This window comes from Cupressus sempervirens, chromosome 9 (genome assembly GCF_028749045.1).
Source record: "Cupressus sempervirens isolate cs-2001-9-10 chromosome 9, ASM2874904v1, whole genome shotgun sequence".
Taxonomy (NCBI): Eukaryota; Viridiplantae; Streptophyta; class Pinopsida; order Cupressales; family Cupressaceae; genus Cupressus; species Cupressus sempervirens.
Genome location: NC_143126.1, coordinates 116,490,108 through 116,514,231, shown reverse-complemented (window position 1 = coordinate 116,514,231; position 24,124 = coordinate 116,490,108). Strand labels below are relative to the sequence as shown.

At 34.1% G+C, this 24,124-nt stretch overlaps 1 protein-coding gene across 1 annotated transcript; it reads right to left on the bottom strand.

The window, feature by feature from the left end:
• Positions 1–1,326: 1,326 nt before the first annotated feature.
• On the bottom strand, positions 1,327–8,988 carry LOC149537817 (uncharacterized). Its single transcript, XM_089799202.1, has 2 exons — positions 6,781–8,988; positions 1,327–1,911 (listed from the first exon to the last, which is right to left on the bottom strand). The coding sequence occupies exons 1-2, from the start codon at positions 7,715–7,717 to the stop codon at positions 1,421–1,423; spliced, it is 1,428 nt and encodes a 475-aa protein (XP_089655328.1). The 5' UTR covers positions 7,718–8,988; the 3' UTR covers positions 1,327–1,420.
• Between the last annotated feature and the right edge of the window lie 15,136 nt (positions 8,989–24,124).

Below are 24,124 nucleotides of genomic sequence, written 5' to 3'. Positions count from 1 at the left end.
AACTTCTTTTTGAAGAAGTCATATCTATGATATCATCTTGTGGATGTTGTAAGGATTTTCCAATATAATAAAATTGCTTGTGAAGCATTTTTTTTTATTTCTCTTTGTCTCCATATTGTTGCATTATTGATTGTGAGTGGGTAAGGGTGGTGTGGCCCTCCATCATTAATGGTTATGAGTATTTTCTAAACCCTTCTTAACTAAATCAAAAACATTTCCCTGTAAAGCTAAAACCGCATGCACTTTAATGAAGGACTAGCCAGTTCCAAATGCCATTGAGCATCTACTGTTAATGACTTCCAGGTCTAAAACACCACTACCCTGCCATGCAAGTTCCATGTAACTTTTCCAACTTTTAAATACTATACCATTAAAAACACCAACTAATGAACCACAAAATCCAAGAAAAGATTGGCACAGGTCTGTTAAGTGTTGTCCAAGGTATATTCAATTACAAAACAATGTAAACACAATAGAAAGAACAAAGTTGTGTAAAATCGTCTATTCTTTGGCACTGATCAGCATATCCACATGAAGGAATTATTCCTGCCATGCAGTCCTAAATGGATTGTTAGTGTTTGGTAGCGTAATGGCAATGTTCTCAGACAAATTTGACCTTGCAATCCCGAATCTAAAACAAATTTCGTGGAGTTTCTGTTTGGCACATTCCTTCTCATTGTTGGGTAGTTTTTTTTTCAGTGCAAGACTATTTTCTGTCTTACTCTCAATTCATGGTTCAAAAATGGACATATGAGAAAGACCTTTGCTATCAGCTGGCATTTGTACTCAGATCAATTTTTATTTTTTTCATATACATTCAATTTTGAAACAAACTGATCAGATTTCTAAACAAGCAATGAGCATTTACTGATCAAAAACAGCAAATCAACATAGCCTAATAAGTAATATCTGAGTGTCAGATTTTTAAAATTGTAAACAAGTCCAAATGACTTTCAGATTAAATGACTGAGTCACTTACAATAAGGCTTGTCGTGTATGTTGATTTCTTTGTCAAGCTGTTTACCACGAGAGAAAAAATGTGAACTGTACAAGGAAGGGAGATTTTAAAGTTCATTGGATAAAAGAAGTAGTGGAGGGCTTACTGGTTTGATCGATGTTAGCTTGACTTGGATCAAAGAAATTAAGACGAGCTTCTTCTGGAAGCTTTCCCCCCATCATCTGAGTATCAAACATAGCTTCTTTCTGTTTGGGACAGCATTTATCTTTAGAATTAAGGATATAATATTCAGAATCTATGAAATATAAAAATTAGAAGCATAGACACCAGTACCACAATCCGCTCATTAATAGACGATTCAAAACATATTAGCTTGGAAAATTATGAACCAAATGATGCATACTTAGACCATCATGAAAATATGACAGGGTAAATAATACATTGTGTTGACTAAGTCTGCAATTATTTGATACTTTCATCAAGAGGGATCTCAAAAAAATCTGATTCAGTTTCTGAATACACATGTTTGTTTTGCAGTTCTGAATTGGAACTCCCAAAGTTTCCTAGCCACTGTGCATCAATTCTGCCCATTGAGAAAAGCTCATCGCTGTCATAAACAGATCTTGATAGAAATTTTACAGAACTATTTTTGAGTGACATTTTCATACATGGATTAGCCACCCTCTTCTCATTGGCAGGTAAATAGTTGAATTGACTCTGCCCAAAATTCACCAACACTGTCACGTCATAGTTGGCGGCAATCGTTGGATACAGAGGATGACTGAACTCATCTGAATTGCAAGTTAGAGAGTAAACCTGCTCACCATTCATTGTATAGAAAACCCTCCGGTCGGCAGGATTGAAACCACATCCAATTACACTTTTTACACCCCAATCTTGCTTTGCAGAAATTGGTTTACACTGTTCTTGATGATCATCCAAATGGGCCATCCCTGAATCAACACCCAGACATGACATCAATTCAAAATGCAACTTCTGGAAGTTACAATTTAAATTCATTCCATTAACATAACAAATACCCCGAGCTAGTAAACAGTAACTACAACAGTATGTAAAGTGAAATGAAGCAATAAATTCTCAATCACCATTACCAAAAGGAAGGGTGCAAAAGGGCCAACTAATGTCATCACTGAAGTAGCAAAAATATTAAAAACACCTCATACAAGCAAAATCTATAGTACTGGTTTTACATAAGCTGATTTTACATATATATGTCTTGGAAATGACATGTTTTAAGAGATTATCAGAGTATTCGAAATGTCCTTTTATACTATGACGTAAATCTTAAAATGCCTATATTCTGTTATTCATATGCTTCTGTCAATTGGAAAAATAACAATATGTGATGAAGATATTGAAAATAGACTCGCAGGCTGAACTCTAGGGTATGCTGTTGTATCGCACCATAAATTTTTCAATATTTTTGTGGCTAGTGCATAGAAGTATTGCCATATCCTCTAACAACTTGTTTATCTCTCCCTTGAAAAATGACATGAATTGTCTGAAGTGAAGACCCCAGTTAATGCTGATGGAGCTGAAAAATTATAATAAAAGCATTCAAAATAGAATGAAGCATTGAAAGAAACCATTTATGCATCCTTCTAAAAAAATCTCTCATTTTATCTGAAAAAGGCATTTATAAAAGGTGTATCTAAAACTTTTTCAAGTATTGCATCTCTGGCACATGCCAATTTACCACAACAGCTTGCAATTGTGAAACAATGTTTTACACTGGATACATAGGCATGCCATCCTGTAATTTGACTAATGAAATATCACAACCACAAATAGTTTAGAGCTGTGGATATGGTTACTCTAGTTGATTTAATTCGATTTCAAAACCAAAGAATTATATTATTTATTCTTTTTATATCCCAGGAGACTGATAATACCTCAAGTAGTATGTACTTCCATACATAACCGTGTCTTTGACAAAAGGCCATAATATACCTATACGGTTGGTTTCTGACGTCCAGATGGAATTTTAATGCAAGGTTTTCTCTGCACAACATCCAAATCTCAAGATTAAGGCAAGATAATACCCAATCTATTCTGTGATAGGCGAAGTTGAGGCCCAAGGGTGACAAAATTCAAATAGGAAAGTCAAATGGGCTGAAATGTAATATCCCCCTTTTGTCCAGTGCTTCAATAAATAGATAACTACTAATGCTAGCCTATAATTTATTCTCCCCATAGGCGAAAGCATTAAGTTAAGTGTTTAATTAAAAAAGGAGGAAAATGCTATAGTTATTGCTAATACAAAGTTAATTATTCATTGGCAATTATTAAATGGGGATCAACTTTAAGTTATGACTTAAGTATTTCCTAGGCCATGGAGGTTAATTATTAAACGTGAGGCAAATATTATACTTGCCCAAGCTGCTTAATAAGAGAACTAGGAGAAAATCGATAGCTTTCTGGCTGAGGATTTTGAGGATTTTTATGAAAGGTTCAACTGGGATTTGGAGTCTCATTCTATTAAGCAGTGTTGATTCGTTACTTGATAATTTCTCCATTGTTGCTGGTTTGACAGTAGCAGCCATATTTGAAGACAGAAACCCTTGGATATTCGTAGGTTGGACAGCAACCCCACACTACTTGAGAGGTGGACTCAATCGAGGTTCATCATTGAGCAGATTTTTATTGTTTAAAACAGGTTTTGGAGGAAAATCCATGCATGTTCCAGCATTGTAATAGCAGAATATTTGATGCAACAGCCATGCATATTTTATATCAGAATCAGATTTGGGATAAAATTTGAGTCTCAGATATTTCAGTGGTATCAAAACCCCAAATCCTGCCAGCCCGTGGGGTTTATCAGCGCATGGAAGATATTTCAGTTGGATGTCTTCTTTTTCCGTTGCATATCAAGATTTTCAGTTGCATTTCTTCTTTTTCTGTTGCATATCAAGATTTTCAGTTGCATGTGAGTTAGCTTCTTTTGCATGTCAGTATAGAAGCAATATATGGAGAGTGTTAACGTTGCATGTTATTTCCAAGCAATTTTGGTTAGTGGATTTATGTTGCATGTTAGTTTGGTGGATACCCAGAGGGTTGCATGGTACTTTTGATCAATTTGCAAAAGTTGGTCATTGCAAGTTAGTTTTAATTCACTCTATGCACACTAGAGTGGCGCACAAAATTACACTAGAAGCAAGTTAGAAAGCTGAGGAAGCTGACCGTTGTTTAAGAAATGAGGGAGATGAGAGCCAAAAACCTACCTATGGAGATGAACAATCAGCTCAATGATTTTTTGACTACTTGTTTCCAACAACAACAAATGCTACAACAATTAAATGACCATATGATTACAGTCATGGGCCAAATAGGATTTGACCATTCACAGTCAAGAAGGTCAAGAAGTGAAGGCATAGTAAAATCAATAGTGCCACTGCAGCAGTTTCAGATAGACCACTTCGACCTACATTTATACCAAAAAGAGAAGAACAATCATCTATAAGTTCAAAACAGCAGTATAAGAGGAAAGAAAATTCAAAGGAGGTATGCAAAAATCTACATGAAGAATTTGATTAACATGCAGATTTGGTTCGTGAAGATAAAAGGAAAGCATTGGGGAGTGACTCACGTGAGACTTCATCTTTGTGAGAAGATTCACAAGAGGATTCTGTAAGAGAGATAAACATGACTTCTCATGATGTTAAGCGTGAAATTGATATGGATAACGATGGTATGGATCCTTTGGGTGATCACAATGCATCTTCTGTTGTGTTTGTTGATTCCAATGATGACACAATTCATACACATGAAGGAAACTTAGAACATGGCAATCAAGGACTTTTGGGAAACATGGAGCAAAAGAATTGGTGTGGGAAGATTCGCAAGACCATTTGGTGACGATTGATGATTCCAAAGAAAGCAAAGAGGAGGTCAGAATTCTGATTTGGGATATCAAAATTTTACTTTTTCATTCTCATTAGTTCGCAGCCCTTACACGTGAAATAACTAATGTAGAGGAGTCTACAAGTGTTGAGTATGAAGTTTTCAGTGAAGAAGTGCTTGTAAAAATTGAAGACGTGATACAAATGCGTGACAACAGTGCCAATTGTTATAACAGCACTAATATATCTCCTCATTCTCAAGATAATCCAGCCCATAATTATAGAAAAGACAATGCTATGGCATTACCTACTGTTGGCATTCAAGTCTGGGTAGATAGTCATGAGACATGATTTAATGATGCAACTAGTAAGAGGGCAAATTTTGTGCATTATAGCATAGATATAAAGAGGATTCAAAACATATGTGATGAGTTGCTTCACAACTCCAGATATAATGTTGTTATAATCAGAGTAGTGCAAAAGATTGGTGCAGTGTTCTTGAAGTTGATATGGGATTCATTAATTTGATTCAGCTTGTACGAGCAGATTGCTTGAGAACAAGTGATCTCCAGGAAGGGAGGACTGTAAGTGTTTAATTAAATAAAAAGAGGAAAGAGCTATAGTTATTGCTAATACTAATTTAATAATTCATTGACAATTATTAAAAGGGGCCAACTTAATGTATGACTCAAGTCTTTCCTAGGCCATGGGGGCGAATTATTATATGTGAGGCAAATATTATTACTTGCCTAAGCTGCTAAATAAATGAATTAGGAGAAAATGGATAGCTTGTTGGATGAGGATTTTTATAAAAGGTTCCATCGGGGTTTGGAGCCTCATTCTATTGTTGAATGTTGATTTCTTACTTGATAATTTCTCTATTGTTGCTGGTTTGAAGTAGCAGCCATATTTGAAGACATAGACCCTTGGATATTCATATGTTGGATGGAAACTCAACATTACTTGAGAGGTGGATTCAGTCCGGGTTCATCATTGAGCAGATTTTTAATATTTGGAAGAAAATTCATTTGTGTTCTAGTATTGTAGTAGCAGTATATTTGATGCAACAGTCATGCATATTTTATATCATTATCATTATCAATAGATTTGTGTTTGTAATTGATTATTTTGTTGGAAATCTATACCGTTTCATTGCATTTGTATTTGTAGATGATTATTTCCTTGGAAATCTATATCGTTTCATTGCATGTTTGCATGGTTATTATTTACAATGAAATGACTCAAATGCCCAAATTAATTTGAGACAATATCCGAGTCTGAGATATTTCATGAAAAAACACTCCTAATTCTATAAGCCATGGGTGTCGGGGTAACGCCAATTTCAGTATATTTTGGATCGAACCCTTACTAGTCACATGCCCCCGAAACTTCTCTTAGCTTTTAATTTCAGTCTCAAAACTCTTCTTCATCTCTCAAAATAAAATCTTATAATACTTTCAGATGAAATCGGGCATCCACCTTCTAAGCCCATACATTCGGAGACTTCGTAGAAGCGGGAAAACGAAATACAGTTTTGAGATTCGTACAGGCCGCACATTCCCTCAAGCCACGGTTTACACACACGCATCGAATTCAAATGGTGTAGGATTTGAACTCCGAGTTTCCTCATCATAAAGTCATATCCTATCAACCAGAAATTCAAATAACTTCAACTTGTTTATGCGTCCATTTTTTTATCTCTATACATTAGGCGACTCATTTGAAACAGGAAAGGAGATTACATTGTAATCCTCCTAATGACCAGTACCATGATTTTCTCAAGCCAGTATTCAGAGTCACACACAGGCACCAATTCATTACCCTCACCATATAATAATCAATTCCTATGAACAAGAAGCTCAGATAGCTTCAATTGAAGTAAAATATAAATGAGAAATGAGCAGAAATGTTTTAAAAACCAATCTTCAATACAAAACAGGAAGGGAAGACATGACAACATACCATTGAGGAAGACCAATCCAGTTGAATGAAATCCAACAGACCCTGGCTCGCAACCTGGTAGCCGATACAGAGCAGTCCCGCCAACTGCAAGCCCCAGAGATATAACCTTTGGACTTTCTGAAGGGTCAAGGCAACTGTTTTCAAAATGAGAGTCCTTGAAACGGCTTTTGGATCTCTTTCTGGCCAGAGCAACTCCTTTATAGTTGGCCTCTAAATCAACATTGAGATTTGAGGGCATTATCTCAGAGTTAATATGCTGCGAACGGTCTTCTGAATTGGATGGCTGCGATATAAGTTTAGCATTGTCATCATCTCCAAAACTCTTGAAGGAACATAATTTTTTTACCTTTTCTCCTTTATCTGCCAATATTGTTATCTCAAAATAAGCTTCTTCGGGAAAAAGAAGATCCCCCATTGAGGGACCTGGGAGAGGCAAGGCAGCCTGCACAGATTGAATGGGTAGCAATATAGTCATATTTTTCTTAGTGGGTAATCCTGGATTCAACCTAACTTTCTGCATGTAATCAGTCCCCGCCTCCATTTCCCAGCTGATCTCAGCTTCAACTCCTCCTCCGTTGGAAAAACGATTGTAGAGACCCCAGAAATTACTGGGAGAAGAAGGAGTGTGTGTTTTTGTAAACCCAAAAGTGACCCATCCATGCTCAACTATCTCCGCAATTAAGGATGGGTGGTCTCTCCAACTGAAGGGCTTGAGGGGATAATGGTGACTAAAATTATAACTCTGCCTCCAAACATTTGCAACTCGGTTACTATGTCTTACGGTAGGATTCAGAGAGGGAATACTTGTGGCCTCGTCAAGGGTTACTTGTCGATTTGATTTCCTGTGGGAGAGCTTAAAACATTTTATATAAAGGATGCAAGCTATGACTACAGCAAATGGCAGGGCTACTGCCAATCCAATCTTCCATGCCTGCATTTGAATTAAGCTAAAAATATCATCAATTTAACCAAAATACGTCGTTTCCCAACGTTTTAAGCCAATTTTCACTAGACACTATTGGTACTTACAGAAGTTCAATGGATCTAAAACGGGCAAGAGGAAAAACTGATTAAGGTATCTAAATAAGGCCGAACAAGTACTGATTAATTGCAGAGTCTAATTATCAAAACAACCCAATAATCGCCCATTACAGAACGCTTTTCCAGACCAGAATGGAATCTCATAATTAAAAAAATAACCCAACAAGCATGTCTATATTACATAAAGCTTTCTCGGAGCAGAATGGGATCTGGAAAAACAAATGGATTGTATACCAACAAATGGGCCAACAAACACAAATTCAGAAAAGATGGGGTCGAAGGTCTCCTTTCTGGGTTTATGCTTTTCCTGAGACAGAGAACATGGACCAATCGAGTTCTCCGACAGAGATATGATATGACATGATATGGAATAATTCCACTGTACACAGCTATATTCTGTTCATATGACTCAGGTCAAGTCTACTGCAATATTGATTCATATGCTGTTAGGTGTACAACCGAGATAAGTTTGAACAGGGGACCGACCAAATTGATAGTCTGGACATCACCAGGCATACAAAATGATGGGCATTCAATCCACGTACCGAATTTCGCCCCAATTTCTTGATATTTACAATACTTCCATACTTATTCGCGTACAAATTCCAATGGTCATGAAGACCACGGCAAACAAACAAAACAATTGCCAAATCATTCATTTTTTCTCATATAGTGGAAAAAGTGTACTGTTCTACTCTTCTCATTACGTTTGTCTTTCACAATGGTGGAGACAGCATCCATACATTAGGCACGATAATCCACAGTTGGATAAGAACTAGTTACCGGCGCTGCTCCGAACTTTTTAACAGATCAAGGTTTGTGGGGTTTGTAGGCTCTAGCCTGGGACCCAGGTTTCGAACAGGGATCTCACTCCTATTTTCAGATATTCAATACCATCTGATATAGATGTTTAAAAATATGTCCCGAAGATATCTAGAAACCATTTTTTTAATGGAATTTCCGGAGATCCAATTCTTGGACGAATGTTACAAGTCATTTGTTTTTTTTGTTCTACAGAGGAATTTTACAGATGTAAAGACATGTTTGATGGCAAAAGGCAAAAGCAAAAGGAACTCACATGCATGGTAAGAAAAGTGCCCAAGAATTTTCGAAAATAGTTAAGGCATGGGCATTGGAGGCGGTGGAAATCTTAGGTGTCCTCATAGCTTTATTATTTCTTGGTATTGAGAGGCGGCTCCTAAATTTTAGGAGGTTCTGCTTTAATGTAATGATTACAGTTTAATTTTTTATTGTTAAGGGAAGTTGGTAGTTTACATGTGGGGAGTATGTAGTCAATTTTTTTTATTTCTTTTTTGAAGTATGTAGTCATTGTTTGGATTTTGGCAAGACTATTATTTATTTACATTCAAGGTTAGGAGATGAGTTATCCTCGAATTGAAGATCAATGTCACATTTTTTGTGACTTAATTTACCACTAGATCTCCCATGGTCAAGAAGATAAGACATGGTCAAAGAGGCTAATAAATTGAGGTGACATTTCAATTAAATGTAACATGAGGGGGACCTTCTAGTTGGTCAAGAAGAAAGGAGGAAGCAAAGACAGAGACAAAGTTAATGCAAGCTATGGGCACCATGTGAATGATATGGGTAATTGTAATCATGTCAAAGATGGAGTTTGATAAAAATAGAATATGAAGGAAGCATATTGATTAAAATAGAGGTAAGAGAAACTTTCAAGGATATTGTATAGTGGGTGGAAAACATCTTACCCTACAACCCTTGCCCTTGCTATCTCTAGTTGCACCATTATGAGAGCTTCCCTAGGTTATAGATTACCATCAAAACCTAAAAGGTGGATTAATTGTAGCCATTAGTTACAAGTGTGCAGTTTAGTAGGACTATCATTTTTAACTTTAGAAATGTGAAATGATCTTATTTATTAAAAATTAAGGATTGGAATGAGTTAGCATACAACTAGGGAACACATCTAGTAAGAATTAAAATAAAGGTTTAAAGATCTCATTAAAATTCAATAATCGAATTTTTAGTAGTCTATAAAGTAAGTATAATTTACTATAAGAACGAATATCAAATTCTCATTTAAAAGTAACATATATGTAATCTAAATGATCTAAATACCTCTCAGTAACTATAAATTTTATAACCTATGACTTTTATATGTCAGATTTAGTTGTGAATCTACCTAACAAAGTGACTAAAAGAAAGCAATGTTTGAATCCAAATATGAACAAACTCAACTCTCTCTTAGCACTAAACTAGCACTCATAATCAAGTGAACTAGTGACTCAACATAGGAAGAGGGGAGGGTTGTTTATATATAAATATAAAGACAAATATTTTAGGAGTACTAACTTTCAATTGCCCAAAATAAGAAGTTTAACCTACTTGATGGTTTCTAATCAATCCAAAAGAGGATGTGAAACTATCTAGAGTTGGGTGTGAGTGACACATGTAATTTATGGATTACATTAGTATTAACCATTCTAATATAACCTAAGTAAAAAATTATGTGTAAGAAAAATAAATATCCCCTAAAATAAGATAAATAAAAACTCAAATTAATAGTATGTTTACACAAATAAGAGAATTGGAATAAAATAAAAAAATTATTAATCAACAAAAATGAAGATGTTGACCCTTACATTTGAGAGTGTATGGGCATAGCACACTAACACCATAACATAAAAAGAAACCTATAATAAAGCTAATAAAGATGATCAATCAAGGTTATAGCATAGAACCCATAACCGTAAAAGTTACCAATATAGTAAAAAGTAGTGCTAATTGTAACAAAAGAACTAAAATCCTACTAATATAGCCAAAGTTGTAAAACAACCAACTAGAGTTTGAAAAGCCACACATGCTAACAATATATATATATATATATAAAGGTTTATGGGGTCAGATCTCCATCAAGCCTTATGGGAAGATTTGATATCACAGCCTGATTGGTATAACACATGGGACCAATCAATAGTGAGGAATTTTCTTCACCTTATTCATCTTCACCAAGCACTTAATGTTGTCGTAGGCAAAGGGGGTTGCAGAGTTGTGCATCCCCCAAAGGTTGAGCTTGGAATTGCTTCCTAATTTTGTTTCTACCTTTCTCACTCTATTTTCAGACTATCCACCACACCTTAGAAGTTGACCAAATCAAAAGCCAAAGTTGTGTTAGAGCTAGACAAAATAAGGTTCTCCTTTGTTGGTAACATGTCAATATCATGATCAATAGGCCCCTCTTCCACCTTATCATAAGTATGGTCTAGTTGTTGGAGGTAGACTTATTTGAGCAATTGATATTGCAAGTCTCCAAAAAAATGCCTCTTATAGTCTTGTTTTCCTCACTCTCCTTCGAGTTGCATGATTCTCTTATTTTATGACTTCCTGAAAGTTATAGTTAACAAGTAACTCTTTTCCATTTTTTGGAAATTTATTGGATAAGGGGTTTTATGCTTCTCCTCAACCTCTCAACATTTATTATTGTAAAATAATATAATTTTATTTAAAATTCAACATAAAATCAACTTTAAATGATCATAAAATATTTTGACAATCTTTATGTATTGTCTTAAGAAGTGTGCACTTTCTTTGTAACACCTTTTAGCCTTCCTTTCAACTATCTCCTAAGTCCATGAATGCATTTATTCTCAAATTGTTTCCTTTCCTTGAGTTTCTGCCCATTTTTAGCCCTTATTTTTTCATACCCAAAATCCCAATGCGCAGCTTGAGGCTCAGAAACCCTCAATTAAGGGTTGAGGTCATCTGTTACCCTCAAGTAAGGGATGAGGTCATACATTACCCAAGGTGATTTCCCTTAGATCCCAAGCTGATTTTGAGTTTTTCAATTTGTTTTTTTGCCTAGTGTAGTTGACCCTTTTTTAATTTTGATTATGAAATTACTATACAAGGAGGATTACACTCTTCATTTGGGCATCTGCTACACATGCAATATATCCATCATTATTGTACACATTCATGCTATCAATTTCAAGAGCAAAATCAATACAAGCAAGCTTTCAAGGAGTTCAAGCCAAGCAAGAAAGAATTCATTAAAGGCCCTCATTTCCATGTCTTCAATCATGTGCATCTAAGAGCATTTTTATATTCACAAATCTATGATTCAACAGTTGTAGATCTATTTCATTTGTGGAAATATTAGGCATTATCATTCTACATCTTACATATATTAACATACAAGCACTTATACTCTTTGTGGATAGTGAATACGAATCCATCCATAGAGATTTGACAAGAGGGGTTAATATTTATATTTATCTTTCTTTTACATTCTTTCTCATTTCAAGGTTAATTTTTCTTGTGTTCAAGTGTAGACTTATAGGTTTTTAGAGGAATGAACACATATCTCTAAACTAGGGTTTCAAGTTGTAAGTAGAGCTTTAGATCTTAGAAATTCATACATAATGATTCAAGGATGACCTCATCCTTGAGCCAAATCATCCTTGATCCTTTAGGTTGTCCTTGATCCCTTTAGGGTTTTCCTTGACCTCCATATTGACCCTATCCAATGGCTCTCACATTCTCAAATTATGTATATATCTATTTGTAGGTCCCAATTCTAGATCTAGGATTTTGTGCATAATAGGTCAAGGTTGACCTTTACCTTGACCCAAGTCATCCTTAACCCCAAGCCATCCTTGACCTAGGAACTCATCTCTATCTTGAGGCTCCCAAACTTTTAGATTTTTCAATTTCAAGTTCTAGGGCCCCAGATTCAGTTCTCTTTATGTTTTGGACTTGGTTTGATAGCCCATTTTCAAGTTTCTATCTTGGTAAGAATATTCCCCTCTTTCTCATTTCATATCTCTTTCTTTCATAAATTAGATTATATAATAAGTTTCATTTCATTGTGATTCCTTATCTTAGTGAAAGAAGGAACCAACCCCAAGAGACTTCCATGGAGAGGAGATCACACATTAGCACTTCCCTTTTTACTAATTGGTGAGTGATCTATTCATACATTTGGTGAGTGATCTATTAAACTTGATTGCTCACCATTTTATATGTTACACTTTCACATTTCATGATAAACTATAAGGTATTTATTATGCTCAAATTTATATAATTGAAAGGAAAAATATATATTATGAACTAATTTTTTGCATTCATTACCATGTCAATAGTTGCAAACACTATACACCATTGTTGCACATAATAATAATGCTTGGATTTAATTCAACACATTATTTTATAAAGTACACATATATTTGATCATTTGTACTATAGGAATAAATCATATTATCACTATTATAAATTGGTGCCATCAATGTCAAACATGTTTGGATCATCAATATCAAATATGTTTGAATACCAATATTGGAGGATAGATTGTGCCAAATTCATGACACTATTATTGAGACTTTGTTGGACAAGGAGGGGGTAATTTAAATATTGCATTGCATAAATAATTATGCATGGATCAACCCATATTTTAAGGAAATTGTAGTAATATAAAATAAAACATATTGTTGATAATGAGTGATCCCTCTATCGATAGGCACCCTCTCTCAATGTTCTGAAATTTAAAATATATATTTTATTGATGTGGTTAATCTCTACAATTGGGAAACTCTCTTGGAGTTATTAATTTGTAAATAAATGAAACTTATAGATCTTGATCCCTATTACATTAATGAGGGGTTGAGTAAAGAGGTGTATTTTAAAATGAAAGTTGCCTCTTTTGTTAAAAAGGTGTTGTGAACAAATTTAGTCCTTGCCTTAGGTAGTGACATTGGAGACCATGTTGTTTTGGCCTGGGAAATTGATAATGCCTTATCTTGCTCAAGAGAAATGTAAAACTAAATATTGGATGGGAAAATTGAGCATGCTTAAAGTGAAAGATTTTTGGTTCCACAAGTTTATTTCAATGGATTTATTTAGTTGTAGAGACCATTTATTTGTTTGTATGAAGGCATTTTCATTTTGAAAATGGATTTTGGAATAGGAGCTCAAGAATAGGCAATTTCAGAACTTAATTTTCCTTAATCATACAACAACCATTGTGGACCATAAGATAGTTAAGAATGTGCCTTAAATATACAATGATTATTCAAATTGCCAGAAAAGCTTACATATCTAACTTAAAAGCATGGTAAGGAATAAGAGCTGTTAAACTATTTTTTATCAAAAATTTTACACACTATGATTAAACACATGTATTTAATACTATTCTTTTGAGCAACTGATATCTATTTAAGATCGTGGAAATGGCATGCTTGTATAAAATAATTGCAAGTAGTGTTACAATGTGATAAATATTTGCTTGAGATAATCACATAAAGTTGATAGAAACTTATACTTAAAGCTAATTAAGAACTAAAAATATCCTTATAAAATAGTTACTAATAAGATTAATAGGTGAGAATATTTCCTTGGCTATAGCATACTTTTTCTATTCAATTATTTTTACATACATGTTAAAAGTACTGGGCAAATGACTAACTATTCAATTTTCTTTAGTCCTCTGCAAGTATTCCATCCATAAGTAATTAAAGATTCTAGTATTTTTGAGATGATATCTACAAAAAAAAAAAAAAAAGTGGGAAGTCATTGACTATAAACAAGCAGTCAACATAACCAAGGCATGGCAAGCATATAGAGAGAAAAAAAAAATCACATATGATACTAGTCACCACTTACAAGAACTACATGGAGAGGAAGAAGCAAATTTAACTATTTAAAAATAGAACATAATATTGTGTATACAATTTTACAAAAAAAAGGCATCATGATCTCCATTTTCTTATGTGTGAGCTTTAGTGTAGTACTAATTGTCTACTTCTAGTAGCATTTTTGTTGGATCATAGTGACTAGTTTATATTTTTGGTGGAAGATTAATGTCTTTGAAGGAAGGAAATTACTTAGTTGGTCTCTTAAGGTCCTAACAATTGTTGTTAAATAGGTATACGGACTCATCAATGTGGATGATATTATAATTACAGTAATGTTCTCTTTAGTTTTTGTAGGCATTACTAGGACCCATGCAAATTGGGAGAGAGTGTTGGTTCTATATGGATTGTATTACTGCTATGAAAAATATTGTTTCACTTAAGGAGAGAGTACACAAGGGCTTACTACATGTGATTGTTTGTTTTCTTCAGCAATGGTACTAGTATGAGGCATAGTTACATATACATTTGCAAGTAGTGTTACATGCCAAATACAAAAATATCTTCATAAAATAGTGACTAATAGGACTACACATATAAGATTTGCAAGGCCATGCAAAAACATAAATAGTTCCCACTTTTCTATCATTACAGATTAGGATTATAATACTTTAAAACTATCCAGTAGATTCTAGAATTAATCAAATCTATGGTAAGCTTGATAGCATAAAAAATGACTAAAAGATTTGAAGATCAAATTTAAGATCAACATCAAATTGTAGAAATAAATGATGACAACATTGGAATATCATGAACTAAAACATCAAGTAAAAATATATCACTCATATAATCTAAAAAATATGAACTAGAAACCTAAAACATAAATTCAAATTTTACCATTACAATAATAACAAGATGTACAAGCTACGACATTCAACCACTTGCAACAAAATGACTATTATAGAAAATGAATAAAATAGGGGAATATCGAATAACCAATCACTACCAGTATTACTAACTTGATTGTTAGAAATAAGTTGAGTAATATTACTGAATTAAAAAATATTATCACATCAAAACTAATGGTTCGAAGGATGTCATGTTGACATTGATGTTAATCTTGTCTACATGGCCTTTTAAATTATTTTACCATTCTAACTTTTGCTAATCTATATAATAATATGGCTTCATTTCATATTTATTTCTATATTCATGGAAAAAACTACCATGCAAAAACCTTTAGTTCAGGAAAATCAAAAATCTTGTCACAAGAACAAAGAACCCTTGCAAATCTCAATAAATTTTGTCTAGGGGGGGATTACAAAATGGTAAACAAATTTGCAGAACCAAAACCTTAAAACCAAGCAATTCGTAATTGTGTATATTTTTATAGACATTTTTAATTACTTATAATAGTGATTGACTAAATTTTTTTATTACAGTTGCTTTCTTTTGGTTTTAATCTTTTTATGTCTATTATGAATTGTCTTTAGAATACAAGAAGACAATATAAATATAAAATATAGGAATGTCTAATTGATAAATAAGATGTATTGCATTTTGTTTATGTTACTATTTGTAGGGTAGAGCTATTAACAATTGTGACTAGATTAGAATTTAAGTCTTTTGAGATTAAATTGTGTGATTGCGCAAAAGTATACAAAAAGTCTCAAAATAAAATTCCTAAAGGGAAATCTGTCACATCCTTTGAATTTAGTATATTGATCTTGCTAGATATTGAATAAAACAAGAGATGACCTTAGAACAAAAAATAAATTAGATTGTTTGTGAAATATTTAATGGGAAAAAATTTTGTAGACAAAAAAACTCTACACCCATATCATGGGAATGCATTGATGGAAATAGTAGATGTATGGAACTTGTTGGTATAAATAAGTATTTACTATTTACACTTTACTTAAGTTTACTTAGGTTAATGCACTATTTTATTATTTATTTAGGTGAGATACTTAGGAGTTTGCGTACTCTCATGAGTTGTCATGTTGACAACACTGGAGTAAGCAACTCAGGACATGGTGTCTACAACACTAGAGTTTGCATAATTAACTGATTTGTCATGTAGACAACATAGTTATTGGCACTCCTAATTTATCACATGTTGTCTACAACATTATTTTGCATGCTACACCTTTGTAGGCTTATCCTCTCATCATCACACTTACTTCTAAGCTTAATGGAGGATAACCCATATCTGGTGGACATGTGCCCGGTTGTATGACTTATCATGTTGTTGACTTCTATGCATTCTAGAAGCTTTCTAGAGGCCTTTATATATAGGTACTCCTACTATACTTTCAAGCAATATTGAATGAATATATTGACATTCTGATCATACTCTCTTTGGTCTACTGTTGTGCTTATGTTTGAGTTCCTTGGTCTTGGGTGAATTTTTCCCTAAGGAAATTTTTTACATGGTATTAGAGCTCTCAGGGAGATTATCTTCACATAGCCAGTCAAGATCCTTCTTGCTTTAGCACCTCAACCCAGATCTAGAGTATTGTAGAAATTGGGAGTGCTTAGAGCCAAAGCGAACCTTACCATTGCATTTGGAACATTGATTTGGTGAATTGACTATAAATTTGCCTATGTTGGGCCATAGTCAAAATTGAGGCAACATTTTTTTTGCAAATCGGTCACCCAAAGGTTTGATTTATGAAATTGGTATGATTATTTCAGATTTGTACATTTAATTTTAGATCTACATTTTTTTTCATCTGCATCTCTACAAATTTTTTTGGATACACATTATTTTCCAGAAATTTTTTGGCCATCAGGCTAGTAGGAGAGATTTTTGTAAGTGAAGATTGAAGCTTGCTGGTGCAAATTAGATATTTGCATCACATTTAAAAGGTCAAAAAAACCCCAAATTAGATTTTGTTTCATCCAAATTAGACATCTGAGGCAAAATCTAGAGCCATTTGATTTTTGGAGGTGCAACAATGGCAATTCAAGAAAAATAACAACAGAGGTAATTTTCAAACAACAATATCTCCCTCATACAAACTCATTTTTTTGACCAATTTTTTTTTATATTTTGGGTAGAATTTTGTGATCTACACATTGGTGCAGGAAGTTTGACATCTCTATTCCTGAATTTTTTTCCAAATAAAAAATCTCAATTTTTGCCACTTCAAATGCTTTGTACAGGCTCATCCGGACACATAATCAAGTTCCAATTTTTTTGAAAGTGCATATTTTTTGTCTACTTTCTAGATCTACAATCAGATTATAGGTTTTGTGGATACAAATACTACTTTTAGAAATAGGCCCTAAATTGGCTATTATACACACACTACCTATAAAGTGCCTGAATCATACATTAGGGGGACTTTCTTTGATTGATTTTTTTGCATTTTTGGGGGTACATTGATTAGTACATTATGGATGAGGAAGATTTAATTACCTTGACAACGCAAAACTATCAACAGTGGAGTCAATTGGTTATCATTTATCTTAGTCAGCACAATGCACTACCATATGTGAGAGAACTTACCTACAATGTGGACACAAGTGACCTTATTTGGCATACTCTCTTTCTATTTATGGATATGGAGGTTATGGATTCACTTGAGGACATTAAGTCATCTGATCCATAAGTTTATTGGATTCATCTTTGGGAGTTGTATGGAGATCCACACATTCCTCCATTCCCAAAAGATCTTTTACCTCTAGTTGCAGCTGCATCCTCTCTAGATGAGATCACACCTCCAAATGCTCCTGTTGTGACTATTGATCCAGTTTCAGCCATAGATGCTTCTGATTTAGTGCAACAAGTTTTACATTATCTTCCTACTTTAGCTTCATGGGATGACTTCTCTCCCAACATTGCAGGTCTGTTTGTGGAGTCTTACATTGAAGATGTGGGAGACATCATCAATGAGATTTGTCTTCTCTTTGTTGAGGTGAATAATTCATCCATTGCCACAATGATTGATCCAACACAGCAGGGTACACCTTGTCTTCCAGCTCCAGCAATAGTGGATGACTTCTTGACAAACATTTCAAGTTTGTTCATGGAGTCACATATAGCAGACTTCGGAGATAGTATTGATGATATAAAACTTCTCTTTAATGAAGCAAATCCTTCTACAATTGTTGCGAGGGCACACTCTAACCCTCGTGTCCATTCTCTACACTATCAATCTTCGCAGGTTGATATGATTGTGGATCCTTATGTACAATAGTTGTAGGAGGTCTCTTTATCATTTGAGGAGATAGATTGTTCTTTGAAATAGGTTCTACATCCATCCTTGTCAGATCTGTACTTTTTCTTTTCAGCATTCTTGGAAGGGGCGACCATCAGCATCGACACAAGGATAGTTGAGCAGGTTTCAAAGAGATTATACATCTTCAAGATTCTTTGTACACATAAGGAAAGCATCTCACCTATACCTCTGCCATTATTTCTTCCAAAGGGGAGGAACATCATTCAGAAATCATGGATCAGCTTCTACATTGGAGCAGCTATCACTACGCGACACATTACATTTAAGGGGGGGGGGGGGGGGGGGGGGGGGGGTGAACTACCTTGTCTCCTTCTTCTTCTCTTTTATGGGGGGGATTTTTCCCTCTTATGGGGTTTTTTCCTTCTCATTCTTCACTATTGTATATACTTGATGTATGTCATAATGGGGGGGCCTTGATAACTCCATCCATCCATGCATCTTGTCTTTATCGTCTCTCTTTTTAGGGGAGGGCTTTTCCCATGTGGTTTTCCCTCTTTCTCCACTTTATGAGAGGTTGTATTTCATTATGTACATGGGTACCTAACATGGCCTAGTAGCTGAGACCCATCATGCATTTCATTCTTAGCTTTTGTAAGCTTAAGTGCATTCCCCTAAGTTGCACTTAAGGGGGGGTGTTTGTGTAAATAAGTATTTACTATTTACACTTTAATTAAGTGTACTTGGGTTAATGCATTATTTCATTATTTATTTAGGTGAGATACTTAGGATTTTGCATACTCTCATGAGTTGTCATTTTGACAACACTAGAGTGAGCAACTCTAATTTAGTACATGGTGTCTACAACACTGGAGTTTGCATAATTAACTGAATTGTCATGTAGACAACACAGTTATTCACACTCTTAATTTAGCACATGTTGTCTACAACATTATTTTGCATGCTACCCCTTTGTAGGCTTATCCTCTCATCATCGCACTTACTCTCGTGCTTAATGGAGGATAATCCATATCTGGTGGACATGTGCCTAGTTGTATGACTTATCATGTTGTTGACTTTATGCATTCTAGAAGCTTTCTAGAGGCCTTTATATACAGACACTTCTAGTGTACTTTCAAGTAATATTGAATGAATATATTGTCATTCTGATCATACTCTCTTTGGTCTACTATTGTGCTTGTGTTTGAGTTCCTTGGTCTTGGGTGAATTTTTCCCTAAGGAAAATTCTTATAGAACTATATTCAAATCAAGCTTTATCATAGAAAATGTATGCCAATTACTTGAATTTGAGCCTCTTGAAGGATATAATCATTTAAGAGCAATATTGACATAGTGTAAGGCAAGAGTATCCCCAAAGGAGATGTCCTAGCCCCTAGCAAATAACCACACAATGGAAACACAATACAAGATAAAATATTTGATGCCAAACATAACTTTATTCATAAAATAACTAATTATGTGCAATGTGTTAGACTATAAGGCCTTCCAAGTTACAGCCAAATACAAAGTAAGTAATAGTTTTGCAAGATCCCTGAGATCCAAACCAAAACCCTAGTTAGTCCATAATCACACTTTGTTAGAAACCCCCAAGGAAGATCTAAACTTGTGCTCACAAGGCCACCAAGCCTTGTTTTCCAAGCCACAACTACTAACTCTTCTTAAACTTCATCCTCTTCTGCATCCTCTTCTCCAAGCTAGATGATTATGACTTAAGACTCCACAAGACCCCCTAGTTATACCCAACTAAGTAAAAAGTTATCATAGCAAGTTAAAAATTAAATTAACCCTTACATTAAATACATGTTGAGCTACAAGTCAACCTCCAAAATATGTTAAATACCAAAATACTTTAAAAGTATTACAACACTCATTAAATACTAATAGAACAAATAACCAAGACCCAAATAGTTCCAAATAGAATCCCACAATTGCTCCACATCATGATCTCATGCAACATGTAATGCTCCAACTCGGTCGAGAAAATCCACAAGAACTCCATCCCGTAAGCCAAAATATTGAGCGACATCAAATAATAAGCATTATTGAGCACCCACAAGCATTGTTGAGTTCCTCACATGTCAAGAAACAATGAAGATGTCAAGAAACCCTTCAGCGACCAAGCCCCTTTAGTGACTGAGCTCATTAACCAACACTACACCTAAGAACTAGCTAGTAAAGACTGAGCACCAATCCTTCTATGACTAAATTCTCCAAATCCAAGGCCAAAACCACTTCACCCTATAGGATTGTCAACTATCCTAGGATACTCCTACATCAAATATTATATCCTTATCATACAAGTTGAAATCCATTGTTTGATTAGAAAACCAATATACTTATTTTATGTAGCTTGAATGTAGTTCCACTAGGTCACAAAAGTTTGCACCCTTGTCTAGGTGTGCTTATAACCTAAACAAGCTTGTAAAAATATAAACAATCTCCATGTGTAGCACTTGAAATATGAGCTTATGTCTTTAGAAAGGGTTGAATTCCTTTAAAATTAATATGTACTTAAATATACTTTTTTGAGAAGGGTTGAAGGATGAAAAAAGGTAAAATGGGTGACACACCAAGACTAAATATTTGATCTCCTTCAGGCTATGAAAATACTACAAATTTGATAAGATTATAAAAATCCACTGACCAAATATTTATCAACCTTATTACTTGGCTACTTAAGGAAACTAATAACTATGATAATTCCTTCTATGCTTATAAATTGGACATCCATTAGGTAGTCATTAACTAGACTTGTAGGTTCATTTATCTATTAGACCCAGGGATGTAGTCTTGAAATGATGCAACAAAGTATATGTACTAAGTTACCATGGTTTCCATCACTATTCTACTAAACCAAAGAAATAAATCTTCAGAAGAAAGTAGTGGAAAGTAACTCTACTTTATCAATAATTGAAATCCTAAACTATCTAACTTACCCAAACAAAATTTGTTAGTCAAATAGGGATCTAGTATGTCCACCTTGGCTACAAGAATAGTTACGAGTTCTATTACCTAGTGGTTGTATGAGCAATGGAGGACTAAATAAATTCTTAAAAAGTAAGTAATGAGAATTTCATTCACAGGGTGGGCCCCCTTGAGAGAGAAAAAAAGAAGAAACTATTCAAGCTCCTAAAGTTCTTGAACATGTCATTTTTACTAATAGTTAAAAATTAGACCATTCTTGCAAAACTAAAATTATGTAACTCTATTGTTGGAAAATCACAATATATTGACTTATGTTTGTTTCACTATTACTAAGATAAGTCTTTAGCAACTTATTTATAATAGAAAACTTCTAACTAACTCCTTAACTATTTGACATGCACTATCGCACACATTACAATAGTTGGCTCCATTACAATCACATTGAGATATTCCCAAAAATAAAAGAACAAGTCTTCTTTATTAAATACACAAAAAAAAATATAGATCTTCACCTACCAGATTTTATCTCCATAGTGATAGTCCTTTGTTGACTTATTCACAACAATCAATGGTCAAACTTTACTTATTTATGATAATTGGCTATCCGCTCTTCTTGTTGGTTATTGAACAAGTCTAGTGATCTCCATGATGTCAGTTGTCCTTGGGCTTGATTGACTTGGTCCTATAGTTCAGAGTTAGTACTATATTCATACATTTCCATTATGATACATAGCATTTCAAAAGTTCATCTTTAATATAAATTAATATGCATTCAATCAATTCTTACAAAAAATAAACTTGTTTGGCTATAGGAAGTCACTCACACTTCAATCATTCACAATCACATGAATAATGTAAAGGTGACTAGTCCATTATATATTTTATCTTATAATAAGTAAAGTCTTTCCTAATATCCACACACAAAAAGACACATACTTAATACTTTAGAAGCATAATGTCTTTAAGATCTTATGAAAGTATAGTAAAAAATCTAGTCCTAACCCATTAAAAATAGGAAAAATGTGTAACGTACTAGGCCATAAAAATGGCCTCATCATTCCCCTACTTAGTGTCTTTTTGGTTCTCTAGAAATTAAAAAGTTTCTAATTTTTGCATTCATTCTATGGGAAATGTTGTTTAACTCTCTTTTAGTTGAAGCTTAAATTGTTTCATCTCTGCATTATTTCCTCCAATACTTGATGTCCTTCATTCACTATCATCTTTCCATAATCTTGGTATGATTCTTCCCTTAAGGTTTCAATGTGTCTTATTGTTTCCTTGATGAAATCCTAGAGAAGTAACAATTGCTGAATTTTGTCCTTTCCAATCCCTGTTTATTCTAGTATGTAAATATATTGCAAATAGAATCCAAGTTATTAATGCCCAAGTTTCTTTTGGATCCTAGCTCCAATAAGATCCCTATGCTTCTTTGGCCCATATTGCCCCAAAAAGTATACCTATAGTGCCAGGACTATAGGCAATCAATATTTTGAACTCATAGGATCAGTTGGAGCAAACAGATATGTTGAATTGAGTCTTCTCCAGTTGGGTCTATGCTTTGATTGATCCAATCCCTTAGGGCTATGAGAAACTATTTAGCTGCATGCAGAAGTAGCTTGTCAGTAGCTTTAATCATTAGAATTTTTTCTATTATTTTTTATTTATCATTGAATGAATGACATACCTTTTGGAAATATTAGCTATTCTTATAGAGATGATTGATCTAGATCCTAGGAACAATAATTCCTTGGAATAAGCATGTGTAATCAAGTGGAACAGAGTGATTTGATGGGGCCAAACTTCCTAAGCAATAGGTTTAATGTGAGTAGGATCACCTGACCATGCTTCATAATTGGAGAAACGAGCATCGTGAAAGTACATCCCACTTAGCCAAATAAATATGATGGCTAATTAACCAAAATGAGCACTAAATACTTTGCAAGAGATCTCATCCAAATAATTCTCATGGCTATCGAAATCAAGAGCATCAACATGTAGGTTCCAGATCTAGGTGGTAGTATTGGGTCCGTTAGCTAGTATCTTTAAGAAATGACTGCACCTACATCCAAGCATTGAACCTACATAATAAGACTTCTATAGTAGGCCTTGAACAAACCTACTTATTGAACTGATTTTTTTATCATCTAGAACTAGAAATTAGAACTAGGCCCTTTCATGTGCAGTGGTCTCAACTAGTCATAGTAAAATGTTTGAGCATCACTAGCCTCAACACTTATGGTCAATATTGTATCCATTTATTCATTTTTGTAGGGGTATGCCTTATTCTCTATTGATTTCATTTTGTATCTAGGACATAAAGGCACAAAATTAATACATTAGGATATCCCAATCTATATCATGGGGAAAAACATAGTTGTATAGGTATATTTCACACAATAGATTTTTTAATGGATGGTGGGGAAGCTTGAAATGTAGAGTAAAATTCATGAGACATATCAAGAGAAGGATTAATTCCTTGGACTATCCTAGTTAGTTTTAAACTAAAGAATTCCTCCTTTAAGTACATGGTATACATTCGTCTTGATGATTTATATTTCATTAACT